General features: G+C 37.0%; 2 protein-coding genes across 3 annotated transcripts; both read right to left on the reverse strand.

The window, feature by feature from the left end:
• Positions 1-1,186: 1,186 nt before the first annotated feature.
• Positions 1,187-15,388, reverse strand: LOC122034556 (MAG2-interacting protein 2-like). Of its 2 annotated transcripts, XM_042593855.1 has the most exons (11): positions 15,131-15,388; positions 14,989-15,037; positions 14,608-14,781; positions 13,296-13,467; positions 12,963-13,168; positions 10,884-11,841; positions 7,279-8,449; positions 6,740-7,099; positions 4,545-5,775; positions 4,049-4,314; positions 1,187-3,972 (listed from the first exon to the last, which is right to left on the reverse strand). In XM_042593855.1, the coding sequence occupies exons 1-11, from the start codon at positions 15,242-15,244 to the stop codon at positions 1,393-1,395; spliced, it is 7,281 nt and encodes a 2,426-aa protein (XP_042449789.1). In that variant the 5' UTR covers positions 15,245-15,388; the 3' UTR covers positions 1,187-1,392. The 2 variants fall into 2 exon arrangements, with proteins under 2 accessions (XP_042449789.1, XP_042449790.1); XM_042593856.1 differs by lacking the exons at positions 14,989-15,037; positions 15,131-15,388 and having other exon boundaries at positions 13,296-13,442; positions 14,608-14,759.
• A 920-nt stretch (positions 15,389-16,308) lies between these two features.
• LOC122034799 lies at positions 16,309-17,173 on the reverse strand. The gene has a single exon (XM_042594153.1). It carries the CDS (start codon positions 17,129-17,131, stop codon positions 16,442-16,444), a length of 690 nt encoding a protein of 229 aa, XP_042450087.1. The 5' UTR covers positions 17,132-17,173; the 3' UTR covers positions 16,309-16,441.
• Positions 17,174-19,956: the final 2,783 nt, after the last annotated feature.

The raw sequence follows: 19,956 nt of genomic DNA on the forward strand, positions 1-19,956 counted from the left end.
CATAATGCATTCATTGATATTAATGAAATTAAAATGATGGATAGCTTTGGTTCTTAAAAAAATTAATTTACCATGATTCTAAACTTTTTTTTATCTATCTTAAATACTTGATTCCAAATATTAACTTTTTACGAAACATTGAAACACTGATTTGTATTGAGATTTTCAACTCAAGGTTATGCGCAATTGCTTTCAACCAGTATAGGAAAGGCATTTAAAATAACTTTAACAAAGCTTTCCCTCAAGCATATTTCCTTCCACCCACTATCTAAGACTATAAAACAGACTTATTTATGTTCATTCAATATTAAAAAAATATATAATATAAATAAACTTAAACACTAACATATTTCATTCGTTAACATTATATAAAATTTAATTATAAATTTTTATTTAAATATGAATTTTTATAATCTTAAATTATTCATAATATCATTAAAAAATAATATAAATTTAATATATTAAATAAACATTTACCCTTATTTACAAAGACAATACACTTAGTTGAGCTCAACAAAAAAAACTTGAACTTGACACAAACTTGATAAATTTTTTAATAAATAAGTTTAAATAAACTCGATAAGTAAATAAACAAACTCAAACACAGCTAACCTTGACTCGGTTTAGCTCTGTTTACACCCTTAGGAATCAAGCCCTAAAACTTTTCATTTTCAATCTTCAGACTTAAATTTACTACAAGACGACATAATGTCTATAGAAATAGGGTAATTTTCAAATTGCCCCTAAACTTTTCATTTTGTCATCAAAATACCCCTCTCTATTAACAAATGAATACCCTAGGTAGTAATTTAAAATACTGAAATAGATTTTTTTTTTTTTTTGTCTTAGATATAAGGCATTTTAAGAATAAAACGGAAGGCTTGAGTTGATTAGATCAATTTAATCATGTATGAATGAAAACAACAAGATTGAGTATCTAACATACCAGCACCTTAGAACCTCAAGGAATAATACTCTTGTTGCATTAAGAGATGATTAGGAACTGGTGCAGAGCCAATTGCTGAAACCAAACCTGCGCACAGAGGAATTATTGTGAAGCGATAAACATGGATCAAAAAGTTGGAAATGAGCATATTGGAAACAAACAATTACCTTCGAGACGACACTCTCATGGCTAGGCATTTACGAGTACATATCAATCACCCAAAGAAAAATGCAGTTCTGGTTGGTATAACACTAACTAAAAATTTTTCATATGAAAAAAATAAACTGTTAAGATAAAATACAGACTTCTTTACAAAAGTTGATTAACGAACCGTCGGAAAGAACTTTGCGTCATAGTTGAATCTTTTTTTTACCCCCAAAGTTCATCATTGCAATTAATTGCCAGATTTCTATACCTCCCACAGCTCCAGCACTCAAAACAAATACCTATCTGGTGTCACTCTCAGGAAGGAGCAATAATGCAGATTGTAGCTGGGTATGCAATTTGGTCCTTAAATTCAAATATGTGTTGAGTAATGATTGAGATGAGTCCTCCACGATACCAAATTCATGGTCGGCTAAACTCTTTAATTGTAGGATTTGCTGTTCCAAATATCGTCTTAGACTAGTTTCCACAACATCAATCATGCTTAGGCATGTATGAGTATGCATCCATTTCGACACAATAAACCCAGCTATCAAAGGTTGACCTCCAGGCACAAGTTCTGATATGAGAAATGGCAAGAGAACTCTGACAAATAATAATGATTCATTTCGTTTTGGTCTACTTTCATTATTCCCACAAGAATTAAGCAGGTCTTCTTGGGAATCCTGAGCAAGAAGACCAACTGTATAGCAGATATATGAGAATACTTTGTAGAAAGATGGATTAGTGGCGATGTCTCGTACTACCCCGGATGATAGTACAATCGCAAGAAGCTCATGGTTATTGGCGGAAGATCCATTTGGAATACTTCCAGATTTTAATTTACTCTCGAGCATGTATAGGCACTGAGAACGGGGGTTTTCATATGGGAGAAGCAAGACTAATTTCAAAGCCATGATGCAGTCCATCACAATCACAAGTTGCAACAGGGAATGGGCTTCATCTTCATCCAGAAGCACAGTATCAGATTTTACAGATGATATGTCAAGCAAATTCATGACAAGATGTAGTTCAGAAAACCCAATAAGTCCTTTAATAATTTCCATCCAACAAGCGTGAAGGGGCCTAACGGTTGCAGAACCCTTGATTTTTGTGTCCGTAGTATCTAGTTCCTCCCATCCTCCATCCCATTTGTCATTGCTCCAGTTGTTTGATTCTTTTGGTGATTCAATTTTGTTTTCCCTATCAGTTTGCATAGAGAAGAAATCTTCCCATTCTTCCAAAATAACCTGAAGAACACTAAGATGTTCGACACGAGTAGCATTTTCAGATAAATGTAAGAAGCAAGAGACTGCTGAATCAAGGCTCGTTAAGCTTTCTGAAGTGATCTCAATATCTGGGGAAATTTCTGAGATAAGCTGAGTAGATTTAAGTGCAACCAAAGTACTCGTAACACTAGTAGATATATCTACTCCTCCAGAAGTATTGGAGGCCTTTGTACTGATAGACTCATCCCAGCCTTCCCAAGGTTCTACCTCTGAAACAAGTTCAGCTGGAAGACTTTTCAGGTTTATTCCTGTAATACATTGCATCAACTGCAGTGCATATACTCTGGTGTGGCTTGCTAAATGCATGTTATCTGAAAATTCTCTCAGCCTCTCCCAAACCTCCAACCTGACCATCTTAAGATCTTCAGTATGGTTAACCGCCAATCTACTCAGAGAGGACAGCAGATAATGCAACTTTTTGGGTTTACCTAATTCCAAGTCTAAATGAGCTAGAACTTCCTCAGCCAAATTCATATAAAGATTGAGAATATACTCAACAGCAGTATCCTGATTGGGTATTTCTAAAAATAATCCTACTTTGTAGCATGCTTCAGCAATTGATTTAAAAGCACTACCTGAGACTACCATAGCTTTCACAAATGCTGAAACATCTGGTACCAAAAGGTCCAGAAGACCATCTTGGACATAGTTGGAGATGGTACTCCAGCCTTGATTTACTGAAATCTCATCATCCACCAACATGTTTTTGAACACTATCAGACACCTTACGAAAATCTTGGTGTCAGTGTGGAATAATTTTTCTTCAAAGACATTGTTTGAGTTCTCAGGAATGTCATCCACCAAGTTGATCCAAAAGGTCAAAAGAATGAGAAGGCAATCCTTCCATGAAGGATCCTCTGGTAGGCTTCTTAAACTATGAGGAAAACATAGTGTGCAAAATCTCCTGAAAACATATGACATATCTGCCTCAGGAAGAGCTCTAGCATACTTCTTGCACTTACCATAACTCAGCTCAATTTGCATCAAAAACTTGTACAGCTCAGAAGCCTCAATGCTATCAGTCATAGCTTCATTCTGAGCTTCTAAAGATGACAAAATAGCCAAGACATAATGCTTATAAACACCCTCTCTTGATATGAGTTCCTTGGCATGTGAGACATCATAGATTGCAACAAGAGCCTGCACCAAATCTGCCAGTGCTTCCACAGTAGCTTCACAAATGTTAGTACAGATTTCATCATTGAAATGCTCAAAGTTCAAATCATCCAATCCAGCAATATTTTTGAAGTTCAAATCCTTGATGAATGAGACTCTTTGGCATTCTTGTTCAAGAACCTTGTAAAATTCAAATGGCTCCATTGTATGAATATGCCCCTGATCCCCATATGTTGGTATCAATGAGTCTCCATCCCTTTTCAAGCGCAAGTAGCAAGCTGAGAGCACGCTATACATGTAGCAAAGTCTTTCCTTGTTATGTCCATAGATTTCTGGATAGACAACTTTGTGAATAATGTCAATGACTTCCTTGGCACATTTGACAATGTCATTTCTATATTCTGAAATTTCTGCCAAGATATCATTATTTTCCCAGTGTTCAGACACAAGGGTGCAAGCAAAGAAATGTAGTATTACCTAGAAACAAGGGAAAGGCAGCAGTAAGGGCTAGCATATGCAAAGGCACTGATGGAGAGAGTAGGTAAGGAGATACCTCAATGCGGTGCAAACCATATGCATCTGCCAACATCACTGCATCCTTAAGAATGTGTTTCTTCTCCTGTTTTACAGTATCAATGAATGAGAACATAACACTCTTTATGTACACCATATCCCTGGATAGAAAGCGAGCAGTTTCTATTCCAGGAATTATTTGCTCCAACTCTCTTGCTTGATCTGCAAATCTTTTCTGATCTTCTAGTTTGCTCTTCCACTCTCTCCAAAATGTTGATTGCATTTTGTCAATCTGTTCCCTTTCATCTAAAGATGAAGTGCAAAGAAGAATAGTCGACAATAAATATTTCCAGTTAATCTCATCCATAGAACTCTTAACTCCAACAGTACAAAATGATTTTATTTTATTCATCAAAAAAATATTCAATAGAAGCAGACCGAAAATTGTGAAGCATAGCCTCCTAAATGAGGTAGCATGTTTCAAGACTAGAATAAACAAACTAAATAGGGAACATTTGATGAGTATAGCTACATACCTGAACTAAATGATACTTGCTTCTCGTGAAACATTTGAAGTAACAACTTCCTTCTTTGCTCAGGATTTGAGCACTTTTTCTGAGCATTGTTAAGCGAAGAATACGCCATCCCAACATTCATGATGCTATATACTTTTTCATATTCCGACCTTCTCTTTAGTTGTTCCTCAATAATTTCTACTCCATGAAAAGCATCTACAAGATTTAATAAAACACAGCATCCTAGTATGTCATCCTCTTCAGTAAAAGGAGGTTCCAATAGAGATTTGGCAAGAGACTTGATCATGTCATCAGCTGGAGCAATATTATCATTACCCATCCAACAGAGTATACTTAGCAATGCCTGCATACGTGTGTTAACATGATTTCTAAAAGAAAATTTGGACCATGGAGCGGAGAGTTTACCATATTCTTCTTTTTCAGACAACTCAAGAAGCCAAGGAAGTTTGGAAGCGGCAAACGAGAGTACTTTTTTATTTTCTCTTAAAACAGTATCCCAACACACTCCAATTTCACTCTCTAATTCCGTACCAACTTTAGAAAGTAAATCTTTGATCTGGTCATATTGTATTTCATCACCATTAAGATATAAGCCATGTTTTCCAGGGTTTGAGCCATCCCATCGGTCAAATATTTCTTTGGTGCCATCTGACAAAAGTGATGAGCTAAATAATTTTTGTGAACTAGCTCCAGACGAAGTTATTAAATGCTCAGATTGAACATTTGTATCTACCTCTTTCCATGCATTCAGAAGCTCTCCAATGGATTCCTCATCACAGTGGCTTAGAGCAAAACCCAAGAGCTGCTTCCTGGAAGATGAATCCATATTATCAAGATGGGGACCCTGTGCAATTGCAGCGCATAAGTCCCAAATTGATCCATGGCCTTTCTTTGCTAGGACTAGACAGAGATCAGAAGCCAATGGAAGATCCCCAGCAATAGCAGCTTCTCTGGCTATGGCTTCTTCTACAGTAGCAATGTCAACTGGGGAGTTCAACCCAAGGAGTTTAGCAATTTCAATTAGCTCTTCTACATTTAGATAAGCACCAGCTTGGCTTGTAATTGCCATGTTAATAATTTCCATCGGGTTTTTAATTTGTTTAAACTGCATGGGTAGAAGAGAAACCCCGAGGTTTGGAAGTCTAATAGTGAGAGCATCAATCATGTCAGCTTCCGCTTTAACAGCTTTACTACTTGATAAAAGGCTCAAACATTCTTTAGCCTTCCAGATCTGTAATATGAAAACTCCTTAGTGTGGTGCCATCCGTAGTACAGAGATTATGATAAGCAAGTATAGCACAAAGCAATACAATCAATTCTCAACCTTGAGCAAAACCTAGCTATATGTGAATGAAAAGTGAACAAAAAAGTACTATTTTAGTTAATGTAATTATCTTCTCATTAAATAAAGCACAGATGATATTAGGACAATGATGACAAAAATTAGAGTGGAGCTTCCTAATATCTGATACCAAAGAGCCTAAGATAAAATGCTCTACTCACCCATCAATGCACAAAATCTAGCACCATGGAATATGGTTAACTAATTTGCAATCACAGTTTAAGAAAGCTATCACGCTGATGCATTTCAAATAGTATAATTCCAAATAATTGTTACCAGAAGACAAAGGTTTGCTATAACTTGATATAGCAAATGTTGGCCCCCAAGGCTTGGCACAGATGGTAAGCGCATGATATTCTATCCAGATTAAACAGGGGTCGAATCCCAAGGATTTCATCACCAGCAAACACTCCACCATGCGCTTGCCACCTATGCTCTTGTTGAACCTCCCTCCATATGACGAGGGGCCATTGTAGGAGGGTCGTTAATATGACGGTTCCATATTTTTTAACATAGCAAATGTTTTTACCCAATTACGATTAAAATTTCAAAACAACAAATTATCTATCTTTAACAATGTGCAAAAAATGTCACAATCTACCGAACCAGATGGCTAACCTTTTCATTTTATATGTTTGAACATCCATTGGATTTTGATAAAGAAAGAAATCAAGAAATTTCCAATGTCACTATGGAGTAAATTTAAGATAAGTAAATGAGTTTATGTTTTGATTCAACCAAAATGCTTAACATAGAAAAGTAGAAACACATAAAAAATTCATATAATGATAAAAGGCCAAATTACAAGACTATTAGCATCTGCACAAAATGGGATACTGGTGCAAGTACTCACTTCACTGCAGGAAAGACTTGAAGCTGAAAAAAAATACTCTCTTGCAGCTTGAATGACAAGATTTTCAGACCTTCCACTAGTTAAAGAAACTGAAGCAGTGCCTTTAAGGTAGTTTCTTGCAAGGGAGAATTTTCCAGCTTTCAGAAGCCCTCTGATGAATTCTGTTAGAATGTACTCTAGGTCAAGAAAAGGAAATGCTTTTTCCTGAAAAGATAACAAATCACGCCACATGGTAGCCCAATCATTATCTGATCTAACTGGCTGGCGACGACTGAATTTTGATAGAATCAGACGAAGAAGTTGTTTAACATTTTTTTCATCAGATTGAGCACTTAGGAAGAAGGATATTGGTTTTGGAACCTGCACAAATGAAAGAAAAGCAAACATGATAATAATTTTTTCACTGTGTTAAATAGAAATAATTAGTATGTGCAGCCCTTTGTATGCACTGCATGCAATTAAGAAAGTGACTTTAAATAAAAATTCAGTTAAGAAAAACAAATTTGGAGTTTTTAATATATGACTAAAAAGTCTCAAACCTGATAATATGCCATCAATCTTCCAACTTCTATGTGACCCTCTGCAAGTTTTATCCTCTTTTCCCAGCTATCAAAAGTTGACAACTTGCTGACATATTTAAAACTGTCAGAAATTGATCCTTCAAGATCATAGTTTACAAAAGAAATTTTTGAGTTTTCAAAATCATATTTAGGATAACTTGGATTGACATTTTTATCAGAAGCAAATAGGCTATCTCTTTGAATGTTTCGTGGAAGCTTTGACAAAATGGACGCCATCAAGCTCCATTGGTTGGTAAGGGTGCATGAATAAATGCAATGCAATGCTGTTTCTATTAGTACGATGTCATCCTTAAATAGTTCACCAACAGATGAATCCCCATGACCATTTTCAATGACTAACAGACATAGGTCTAAGTGATTCTCTGCAGCAACCTCCTTCAACCATCTAACTAGGAAGGAATCTTTGTTGTCTTCCTTTTTCTCATCTGCAGAATCAGATGCCTTGGAGTTGAATCGGTTTTGCATAAAGGGAATGGCATTTTCCTGCAGTCTTTTAACTATTGCCTCCTTTTTGACTCCCTTGAGCATCATTTTAAACTTCTCATAATCTGGAAGTTGTTCCCAAGTTACAAGATTCATGGTAAATTCTTCATCATAATCATCAGAGTAGATGTTTTGAAGTAAATATGAAATATCCTCCAGAAGTTGCTGTAACCCTGAAATACCATTTTGACATCCAAACTGGATGAGCGAAAGGCAATTATTCAGCTGGCCGCTCAAGTTATCAATATCCTCAGCTCTTTTCCTGTACCAAGAAGAAATATCAGATAGTGATGGCCAAATATAGCCTGTAGAAAGTCTCAATAAATTTTCTGTAAAAATTTCGTTGCTCTTTTCTGATCTGCTTGGCAGGCTTTTTAAGAAGGATAGCATCTCTTCACATTCAACCCAATCTGCATTTCTTAAAGCATTTGTTCTAGGAGATGGCACAGGCAGCAGCTGACTGTATGATTCAACTGGAACAGTTTCAGGAATAGAGGATAGTATAATCAAAATATTTGGGGTGATTGAATATGGATGACGCTTAAAGAGTAGGTTCAGAGCTCCAATTTTGCTGCTTTCAGCAAGTGCTACAGCAGCTTCATCAAGTGGCTTAGAGCGAAACTTGCTATAATCATGTGCCATAAACCTAAAAACAATAGCATTAATAGGTAAGTACAACAAAGAAAAAGAACACCAATATACTCAAAAAAATCCAAAGATGATATGTAGCATTATCCACTAAGCTTCAATAGGCTTAATGCTTTCAAGGTCCTACACTCCACAAAGAACTAGCCTCCTCACCGTACTAATTGCACTGAAGTTAAAACTAATTTATTATTCTTTTGTACTTTATAAAAAAAAAGGCACACCAATAGCCTGGTAATTCCAGCATGAAATGATGGGTTGTCGGGTTAATGAACGTCATTTTGGAACAAAACCACAGCCTCTACCACCATGCTGGTAGTAAGCTTTATACTTTTCCTTTTATAAGGGCATAATTTTTGCAGGACAAAGAAGACTTAGGAAGCGCTCACGCTGCTGATGCAAGGCTGTACATAACTCATTACTATATTGTTTTTTAAACAAGGCAAGCTATACATAACTTATTACTTTAATACATAGAGAGCCCATTAAAGTACTCTTCAGACAATCAAATGTATTTAATATAATGCTTCACTTGGTCATCAGTTTGGACTCTAATTAATCGGGTATGAGATAAACTCTATTATCTGAAATATTTAAAACTTGGAGCTGATTAGCTATAACTTATGTCATCTTATATATGATCATAACATCTTATAAATGATAATAAAATAAGATAATAAAGATTATGCTTCATCAATAGCATTGTGTGTATCCTAACAATCATCATTGCCAAGTCATGTATATCCCAACTATTTATGATCGGCTTTCCTCATATTCTATCCAATTATATATTGGCATGCATTTAGTGTTAATTTCTAGGAAAAAAAACATGGCATGTAATTTCACTTATGATATGCTGGCCAAAAATTCAGCAAATACTTAATATATACGCCACCTAGCATGCACAATGTAAAACTGTCTAACTTTCCAATGATCTGATCCACATGGGAAAAGATCAATTTTCATTGTTACTAATGGACTCTGTCTTATTTAGAACTCATGTTGGAACTACAGAATACATGAAAATACTTTAATATGTATCACAGATTATTTTCTAAACTCACTAGGTACCAACATATGTTAGTCGCTTCTGAAGTTGACTAGGTAAATCATTGATGTTATGTCTTCTTAGCTTGACTAGTTAACAATTAATGTCAATTGCACTTTGTCTAAACTTGTGTGTGTGTGTGTGTGCGCGCGCGTGTGTGCGTGTGTGTGTGGAGAGAGAGAGAGAGAGAGAGAGAGAGAGAATATGCTTCCAACTCTAAATCCACGACGGTGTCCATTTTCACTGTAGCAGTGCTCCGTCACTATTTTCTATTGTAGCAGAGCAAATATAGCATTATAGCAGCTACAGAACCATAATTGTTACAATGTTCTTGTTTATAGTCCTACCATGTTGTAGCAGCTACGATTTCATAGCTGCTATGAACGTTCTGGTCTAGACACGTTGTAGCATATACAAAATCGTAGCTGCTACAACATTCTAGTTTAACCATGTTGTAGTAGCTATGAAATCGTAGCTGCTATAACGTTATGGTCTAGAAACGTTGTAGCAACTATGATTTCATAACTGTTACAACGTTTTAGTTTGTGGCCTAACCATGTTGTAGCAGCTACGATTTCATAACTGCTACAACGTGTTGGTTGTGCCACGTTGTAGCAGCTACGATTTCGTAGCTACTACAACGTGGCTGCTAAGATATCGTAGCTGCTACAACATGGATGCTACGATTTCGTAGCCGCTACAACGTGGCTCCTACGATTCGTAGCTGCTATAACGTGGCTGCTACGTTCGTAGCTGCTATAACATGGCTAGTTTAAGCATAGCTGCTATGAACGTTCTAGTCTAGACACGTAGTAGCAGATACGAAATCGTAGCTACTACAGCATTCTGGTTTGACCATGTTGTAGCAGCTCCGAAATCGTAGCTGCTACAACATTATGGTCTAGAAACGTTGTAGCAACTATGATTTCATAACTACTACAACGTTTTGGTTAGTGGTCTAACCATGTTGTAACAGCTACGATTTCATAACTGCTACAATGTGCTGGTTGTACCACGTTATAGCAGCTATGATTTCGTAACTGCTACAACATGGTTGCTACGATTTCGTAGCCGCTATAACGTTGCTACTACGATTTCGTAGCCGCTATAACGTGGCTGCTACGATTTCGCAGCCGCTATAACGTGGCTACTACAATTTCGTAGCTGCTATAACGTGGCTAATTTAGGGTTTTAAAATTCTGGCGAGCATTGCTATAGTGAAAATCGTGCATAGTCACACAGCGAGAGTCAGGAAGCATATCATCTCTCTCTTATATATATATATAAGGTGCAGGAGTTTGAGTTAATGATGCAAGCAAAAATTATCAGGCAACTAATAACAAAAAAGAAATATGATTCTTATGAGCAGAACAATCACATCAATTACCTTCCCATACTTATACCCATGAACGTCTCCAACCGATCTCTGAACTGCAACAACTGCAGTCTAAACATCCGGATGTTCCAGATTGAGCTGCAGTCATTAATGCTGAAATCAGAAAATTTATATTGGTCACTTACCCAAAGGCCATGAGAAAGTAGAGCCCGTGCATTCTCTTCAGTATTCCCAACTCTATTTATGCATTCTGACAGTACAAAGTCCAAATCCTTGATCTCTGATAGGTATAGATTTATTTCAGGGATGCCATTAGAAGAACTCAACCACTGGGCTTTGAAAACTTCATCTGTATCAAGACAATGATTTGAAGCAAACTCTAAAGCAGCCTGGTATTGTTGAATTTTTATCAGGAGAGTATACATTTCTGAAGCAGATCTCCTAGAGAATGAAAACAAACTCCAGGATGGTTTAAGATTTTCCTGTTTATGTTTCACTTCCTCAGTAATTAGTGTATTATCTACAGACAATGAATTTTCCAACAGGAAAATAAATCCTTGGCAATCTTTGGGTCTTTCAATGAGTGGCATGCAAAACATCGGTTCATTTTCTGAAAGTTTTGTACAGTTAAGTATATCATACATGAAAATATCGCCAGTAGTGCCTGCAACAACAAGAATATCATCTGTCCACCAAGTGATATCACCAATGTCATAGAAGAATTTCTTCTTTTTATGTGCTGCTATATCTAATTTCTCTTGTTGCTTTGCCGCAAAAGAATGAAGAGAAAGAGACCGTTGTTGAACATCAAGTTTGAAAACATCTACACATCCCATAAAATCCAGAGTGGCAACATAGTTTCCCTGTGGTGAGATTGCCACCTTTGGATGACTGTAGCCATTTGGGCATCCTTTAGTAGAGTCAAACTTTCCTTCACAATTTTCACTAGAAACTACTAACTCTGTTTCTGAATTTGCAGTAATTCTTATTATGTGCAGAGAGTAACTACCTACATAAAAATAAGTTCATGAGATTAAAAGTAGGTGCTTGTATTTACACAAGAGTAAATGAATCATTTCCAATAAAGATAGGATTATATCATGAATCATCTCTAAATCCCTATCTTTTTAGGCAAATCATGGATGAACTCATTGGACACATTCAAGATACAGTACCAAGATGCATGTTATTTGAAAATGATATTATTTTGATAAATAAGACACATGAAGGAGTAAATGTTAAAGTAAAATCTTGATGGGAAACACTAGAAGTGAAAAGTTTTAGACTTAATAAATGAAATTTACGTTTAGCAATATTAGACATAATAAGACAATTGTTAAGATAGGAGATGACGAGTTGTGTGGAACTGAGAGGTTTAAGTATTTAGGATCATGTTTGTAAAACGATAGAGAGATTGAGAGAGATGTCTTACGTAGAATACAATCATGATGGTTGAAATGGAGGAGAGCGTTAGGTGTTTTATGTGATCGTAAAGTACCTTTAAAATTTAAAAGAAAGTTATACAAAATGTCGGTTAGACCTGCTATGTTATATGGCCTAAAATGTTAGGCTATGACTCGAGCACGAGCATAAAATAAAAGTTACATGAGGATGTTAAGGTGGATGTGTGGACATACGAGGATGGATTGAATAAAAAATAAAAGTATTAGAGAGATAGTCATAGTTACATCTATTGAGGAAAGCTCCGAAAGACACGTTTAAGATGATATAGACATGTACTTAGACGACTAATAAATACTCTAGTTAAGAAATGTGAAACTATGACAAATACGCACATCAAACAAGGAAGAGAGACCAAAAAAAACTTGATTAGCAGCAATAAAATAAGATAAAATTTGTTTAATTATAGATGATAACATACTAGGAGATAGAGTCCAATGGCGTAGAAGGATCTATATTGCTGACCCCACCTAATGGGATAAGGCTTAGTTGTTGTTGTTTGTATTTACATGATTTTCCTATTCTTAAAAATAAAATAAAAAACTGAAAACAATAACATGTGACATGGCCAGAACTTTCCTACATTGTATAAAGACATTGTAAAAGTTTCAATATTTATGACCGAAAACTCTCCAACAAATTCCGTATGAAAGATTTGGTAAAACATACCAGAATTGTCCTCAGAGCTCACTGACATGCTGCCACAGACTACAGTTATCAAAGATAGATCTTGATGAAAATCCAAGCAAGTCACCTTATAGGGCAGATGTAGATGACCACTTGGAGCAAGTGGTTGAGATACTGATACATTGGGTTCTTTAGCAATCTCAATATGATGCACCAAACCATCTTCTGTTATGATGTGGATGCCATACCTGTCAAGAATTTCACTTCATCAACTCTATGGAAAATCATTATAACATATATATATATATATATATATATATATCCACTCCATAACGAGCATGTTGTCCAATATTTAGCATACATTCGCAAACTTACAAGCAAATAAGAGCAATGATAGGTGCAGATAACTTTAGCTGGCTCCTAGTCCTCCTTAATATTTCTTCCCCATTAGTTCTGATAACATAGAGGGTACTAAGATCATCAATCATGCCAAGAATATCCCATGTCTCCAACCAAACTCCACTGTGAAACACCACATGTTTATCACCTGATTACAGTGATAAGAAAAATATTTCAAAGTAAAGTCGCATTATTTCATTTATCATTTGCTACACAATTTATAGAGGGGACAAGAAACTATGAAAAAACATAGAAAAATCTGCAATAAGAACAAGGCAAAGATCAACCTAAGAAAGATCTTTGATTAGATATGCATAAACAAAAAATCATGTAGCTAATGTGGGAGTCTAAATGAATCAAGATGCCTAACTCCTGGATATTAGAAGCTAAGTAACTCTCTAAATCCATCCATGAGAGCTTAATAGTTTATGACTATTGAAGGTTAGTGTTTTAGTGCAGTAACTTATAGATGCTGCAAAATGCATCAACTGAAAACAACTGAGCTTTAAACTAATAAAATGAGTCTAGTAAGGGTACATCAAGACCTCAAGTTTGAAGAAAGTGTGGAATAAGTTTGATCTCCTAAAAGCAATATAAAAGTCATACTTGCAAGGCACCACTTAATAATCCACTATATTCACCTATGCCCCAAAAAACTGCCAAGTACTCCTACTTAGCGGTCAAAAAATTACTAAGTAGGACAGCAGAAAGATGCATCATGAAAAATAAATAATCATAAAAGAGTTAACTTAAGAATGCAGCTAAATTTTCTTGCGTGAATGCAAACCATGTCTGAATTTGACAATAGGACCTCAGTTCTACTTATATCTTTAGGTATTAAGTTACAAACATCAAAAAACTAGTCTGTTTAAGATGACATGTTTGTACAATAGGTGTGGCATTTGTCATTATATACACCAATATATCAGAAAGCACTTGCAGTTTACTTATGCATGCAATCTCTCTCTCCATGTTCATGAAATGGTGGCATCCATGAATCTCTATGGCATAAACACACAAAGGGTAGTAACTACAGTATGAGCAACCATGAAGCATTAGTCAACTAAGGAATTGCAATGAATGTTGAAACACAAAATCTAGTTCTAATCATGTCAACACAAAGTTGACCAGGATAAGAACAACACTACAGTCACAGATGCAAAGATGAATCTTTTTATATTAAGTAAATAAGCAAGAAAAATGTTGAAATAATATACAGAAATAAATGGAGGCATCAGTGTCTGTGCAAAATAAACTTTCTTTACTAAACAAAAAAAAGGGCACCTACATGTATATACACCGCATGGGTTCATATAGTCATCATCCTTGTGAAAAATGTTAATTTGATTTCCAACTGCAACAGCCACATGCTCGCCGCCAGAAGACACAATGAGTGACACCTTCCTGTTCACTGCCCTGGACCTCCTATACTCGTACCACCTTTCCTTGAAACGGACAACGCCTTCACGAAAACAAAGAGACACCATGAGTCATGATCATCTCCCGAGCCCCATACAAAGAAGAAACCAGATCTTATAAACTATCTCAAATATATACCGTCAAAAACCAACCAAACAGATGAAAAAGGATCACAAATTCAAAATCAAATGTAGCTTCAAAATAAAAAATAACTTCGCAGATGACTAATCGGTGTAGTAAATAGTAATACCTCTGAGCGAGAGATAGGAGAGAAAGCCCCCGCTGGAACTACTGGCGACCTGATTCCAACACAGAAGAAAGGCAACAACAATAAGAAATCAGTAGGCGAAAACAAGTAGTGAATGTAAAGCGGGGGGGTTCGATCTGATTACCGACGGCGGAGACGTATCTGATGGGAGATCCGCCGATGCGTGATGACGGATTTCATAGAGCACACTTCCGGTCGCAACCGTCCGGTTTCTCTCCTCTGCCATCTCCTGCTCCATCGCTTCTCGACCCCGCCCAGCAGTCACGGGCTTGATCTGGCAGAGAGTAGAATTCGCAGGCGGTCGACGAGAAGGAAGAAATGGGTCTTTGGGCAGGGAAGAGGCGAAGGCGGCGTCGATCAACGGCGAGAGAATGTAACGGGCCGGATATTAAAGGTCCGAGTTATGTCACGGCCCGAATATAACGGCGCCGACTCATCATGTATCGTGTCTGAAAGCAGAACGCCATGTCACATGGAGTCATGGACAACAAAATAGACAGTGTGAAATGGGCTATTTATCTTCCCCGTATTGGGCCGCCTGATGGTAAAAAAATGATCGTTTTATTTAATTTGAATTTTTTATTCTATCTAATAAATATTATTAAATCATATTATATGTTATTAAATTATATTATAAATAATATTAAATTAAAGAATGCTACTAAATTATATAATAAATATGGCAAAAAATGCCCTTTATTTTATATAAAAGGATGTCCTTTTAATATATATATCAAAACATTCTTATTAGAATTAAGATTTATGTATATAAATGTTTGTAGAGGTCAATGTCCAATCTAAACAAATTAGATGAGTCAATAGCTCATCAAAATTTTAATATATATATATATATATATATATATATATATATATATAATTAAAATTTTTAAATTTAATTATGAATTAAACAAATTAACTAATAACCCATTAAATTTCTATTTTAATTTTGAAAGAAAAAAAAATCTTTTCAACCCACAGACCTATCTGAATCTGTCACGGTCCGACTCGCTTAGACTTGAAACCACATAAACTAGCCCTTGATCGTAACAGAATCCGTCCTTGTCCTGGCGAGTAATAGTAAGATTCATCACCATTGGCGGCCAGACCTGGAATTTTTTCTGTAGCCTCCCACGATTTCTCGTCGACTAAACCAGTAGTGAAGCAATCTTTCCTTGTCGGAGGCAGAATACTTCCAGTTCGTTCCAAACATCATTCAGATCATTCTTTCTGAGAAACTCTCACAACAATTCCGAAACAGCATTTTCTAGTATGTTCAAATGGCAAGGAATGAGCTTTCAAACGTTAGATTCAAGGCTAGACGCTTCCATTGATCATTCAATCAAGAACTAGAAAGATATACAATGCTCCTATTAGCTAGATTCGGACAAACATAGCGATGCAAGGATGATCGGAGGGTGAGAAAATTCACCGAAGCCTATTGCTTGTTCCTCGGTGAAGTCCTCCTCGGCGGTCCGCCATCCGCCAGCTTCAGCTTCTTTTTCTCGGTACTCTCTTTCTCATGGAGAGCAGGGGCACTTGGCTCCGATTCATCCTGTTCGATTTCCTCTCCAATTGACCTCCGGCTACGCGTCCTTGCTGCCGCGCCTCCTAATTGGATCTTCGGTTCCTTCAGCAACTCCGCCGCGATCCTATCGAACTCCTCCCCGAGCCTCCTCACCCTCTTTCTCTTCTTCTCGGCAGGTCCGGTAGAGGATTGAACACCGCTCCCGGCTTTGCTATTCTGAGGCTTCTCGACCGCCACTTCTCCCTCGTTTCTCTCCGATGGGTTCGAGTCGAGGCGTGAAAGACTTAGCGTGATCTTGCCCGCGGCGGCTCTGGGCTTCGAGATCGCCAGCTTTGTCGGCGCGGCGAGAGGAGGAGAGGCAGCCCGCCGCTGGATCTTCTCTTGCTGAGCGCGGAGTTTCTTGATGGAACCCTCGATGCGGCCCTGGAGGCGGTGGCGACTGAAGCTCAGGCCGCCCATGGACCAGTGCGCCTCGTTGGCCCACGAGAGGAGGGGATCCAAGACGGGCACCGGCGGATCGACCCTCTCGTCATCCGCAAAGAAGCGGGGCCGCGGGAGGCTGCTGCCGTAGAATCTCCCCGGACCCAAAGCCACCACCATCTCTACGAGAAGAAGGAAAAAGAAATAGAGCAAGATCGGGAGGGGAGGGGAGGGGAAGAACTTGGATCTGTAATTTAATTAATAGGCGCGGCAATGGAGTTGGCGGGAAGGGTTGGCGCCAGTAACGTGGGTGGCATAAGGGGGAAAAGAACCGCGGGGTGGCCCAGGAAATGGCGGGAAATAAGATTCAATTTACCGCCACGTGTTTTATTGCCATCTTTGCCCACCTCCTACGTCGTCTCAGAGCCGTCGATCAGGTAATCTTCGTTAACTAAAGTAAAACTTTGATTAAAAAATACTTAAATTAAATATTAAAGGATATTTTATGTCGTCAAATTATATTACTTTTTCTTGAAACATTAAAAGAATTTTATTGTCCTGGATAATGATACAAATTCAGACGATAAAGTGACTAATAAATTAACAGAATTTTTTTTTAATAATATTTAACAATACTAAGCCAATAAATCATCTATTATAACGCTTTCTGATTCATTTTATCAGAAAGTAAAAAATTTATATGAAATCGAACGAACATAAACTAAGTACCTAATGCTAAAAAAAAACATCGTTCTAAACATTAAAAGATAGTCATCGTAATCTATAATCCATCCATGAAAAAAAAAACTCTAAAGTTATATACGTGTTTAAATAAATTTATATCATTACTCCTACATAAATTATAAAAATATTAAGAGTTATGTTTAAAAAATAATACAAACTCTATTATAAAAAAATGTTAAAGAATATAAAATTACAAGAAGTTATATAATTTCTAAAAAAACATATTTTTGTAAAGAAAATAATAAATATTAAAGTGGTATCAAATTTATAATTTTATAAAAATATATATTTTTGAAAAAAATGTAAATAAGATAATATGAAGAAAAAAATTATAAGAGATGTTAAATCGAATGATAAAACCCTGTAGTTTTTAGTAGAAAAAAAATATGTGGTTGGGTGCTTCATTCTCCATTGAAGTTAGATTAAAATGTTGACACGCTTGAGAGTATGGTATGATGGTAAAAGATAAGAGGGGCTTGCTTGGATAGTAAGGATTTAAATTTTACTTAGCACACATTATATTTAGGGAGTTTGAAAAACTTATAACGATAGACAGTGTGTGATACGATATATTATGAGTAGACCCAGAGATAATGTGGAATTTAAGGTTCAGATGATATGATAGTCAAAGTCAATGTAAGGTAGCAAATAAAGTTAGAATAGGGTGACAGTCAAAGTCAGGGAGAGGTGACGGTCAAAGTCAAGGCGAGGTGACGGTTAAAGTCGGAGTATGTGCAGCTGAGTTCCTCACTCCTAAGCGCTAAGGCATTCAGTATGAAAACGGTCAGTCATATAGCCGGTCGGACTTAAGAGAATTAGTGTTCCACTTCTCAGTGTTGAGGCACCTTTCATATATCCGGTCATATCCAAAGCCAATCAAACTTAAGGGGCATAGTTTCCCATTCTTCAAGTATAATTCTCTCAGCATATGGTCGATCGCCCATAGGTCCAATCGGACTTAAGGGACATGACATTCCATTTCCAGTGCCAAGATACAGAGAATAAATCCGGTCGGACTTAAGAGAATTAGCAATACACTTCTCAGTGTCGAGGCACCCGGACTTAAGGGACGTAGTTTCCCATTCTTCAAGCATAATTCTCTCAGCATACGGTCGGTCGACCATAGGGTCGATAGGACTTAGGGGACTTGATGCTCCATTCCTAGTGCCAAGATACACACAGAATAAGCCCGGTCAATCCTAGTGCAGGCCGGGCATATGGGATCCAGTTCTCTACTTCTATAATATAGTTCTCAGCCTACAATTGGCCAGCCTTGCAATACAACTCTTAACATACAGCTGATCACCCCTAAAGTCGGTCAGACTTAAGGGGCGTGGTTTCCTATTTATCAATACCAATGCACGCATCATATGGTTGGTCGACCATGGTACCAATTAGACCTTCAGGGCTTAGTTCTCCGCTTCTCATGTGTCAATCTCCCTTTGTACAGTCGGTCGGATATTCATACAGCCGATTGAGTACAAGGTTGGTCAGACTACTTCTAGGGAATAACATTGTCAGCGAATCGCTACAACTTATCAAAGAATAACAACTATTCGTCAGGGAATATTCCACAATCATAGCATATACCTAGAAGGGAACCTTCCTATAAGGGTCTCTATATATCTTCCAATACCTGACATCAAACATTTTCAACCGCCCATTTATTGCAGAGGTTATAAAAAAAACTATTCATATACATGTAACGAAAGCTTTCTCGGAGGATGATTGTATACCTTCCATTATCTGACATATTCTAACATCAGATATTCTTTGTCGCCTCATGATTACGAAAGTTATGAGAGGAGAAATAAAAAGGGAGGTTTTCTTTGTTGGCTAGGTACACTTTGCATACGCATTACATACGCTTTACACGCATCTACTATTCATCTTCTCCACTTTTCGCTTGAATACAATATTAACTTAAACGTCGGAGTGTCTGCACCAAGGACCCCCTCCCTGGTTCTCACTCTAACATTTCCCTTTGTTCTCTTTGCGATGTGCAGAGGAAGAAGTGGTAGGGGTCATCTTTTCTCCAATTCTAAGTTTTCTTCCAATCAATGTCAAAGCCACTTACCCAACGTATCATCTCCCTCAATTTCAGACAAGATCAAATTTGACGTCGTCTGTAAAAACTTCACCTGAATCTATGGCGTGGAGATGGAAGAAACTGAATGACTTATTACAGTCATCTTGTCGCAAGAGGATTTAGAGTTGTTGATAGTTGTCCTAGCGCAAAAGTTAGTATAGCAACAACAAGC

Source organism: Zingiber officinale, chromosome 11B, assembly GCF_018446385.1.
Source record: "Zingiber officinale cultivar Zhangliang chromosome 11B, Zo_v1.1, whole genome shotgun sequence".
Classification (NCBI taxonomy): Eukaryota; Viridiplantae; Streptophyta; class Magnoliopsida; order Zingiberales; family Zingiberaceae; genus Zingiber; species Zingiber officinale.

Bases quoted from the DNA above. Each gene is read 5' to 3' on its own strand.
- LOC122034556 (XM_042593855.1), bottom strand. From the start codon at position 15,244: ATGGAGCAGGAGATGGCAGAGGAGAGAAACCGGACGGTTGCGACCGGA. The intron at 13,169-13,295 runs GTAAGTTTGCGA...AATTCTTGACAG, and splicing joins ATCATTGCTCTTATTTGCTT to GTATGGCATCCACATCATAA. The intron at 7,100-7,278 runs GTTTGAGACTTT...TCATTTGTGCAG, and splicing joins GATTGATGGCATATTATCAG to GTTCCAAAACCAATATCCTT.
- LOC122034799 (XM_042594153.1), bottom strand. From the start codon at position 17,131: ATGGTGGTGGCTTTGGGTCCGGGGAGATTCTACGGCAGCAGCCTCCCG.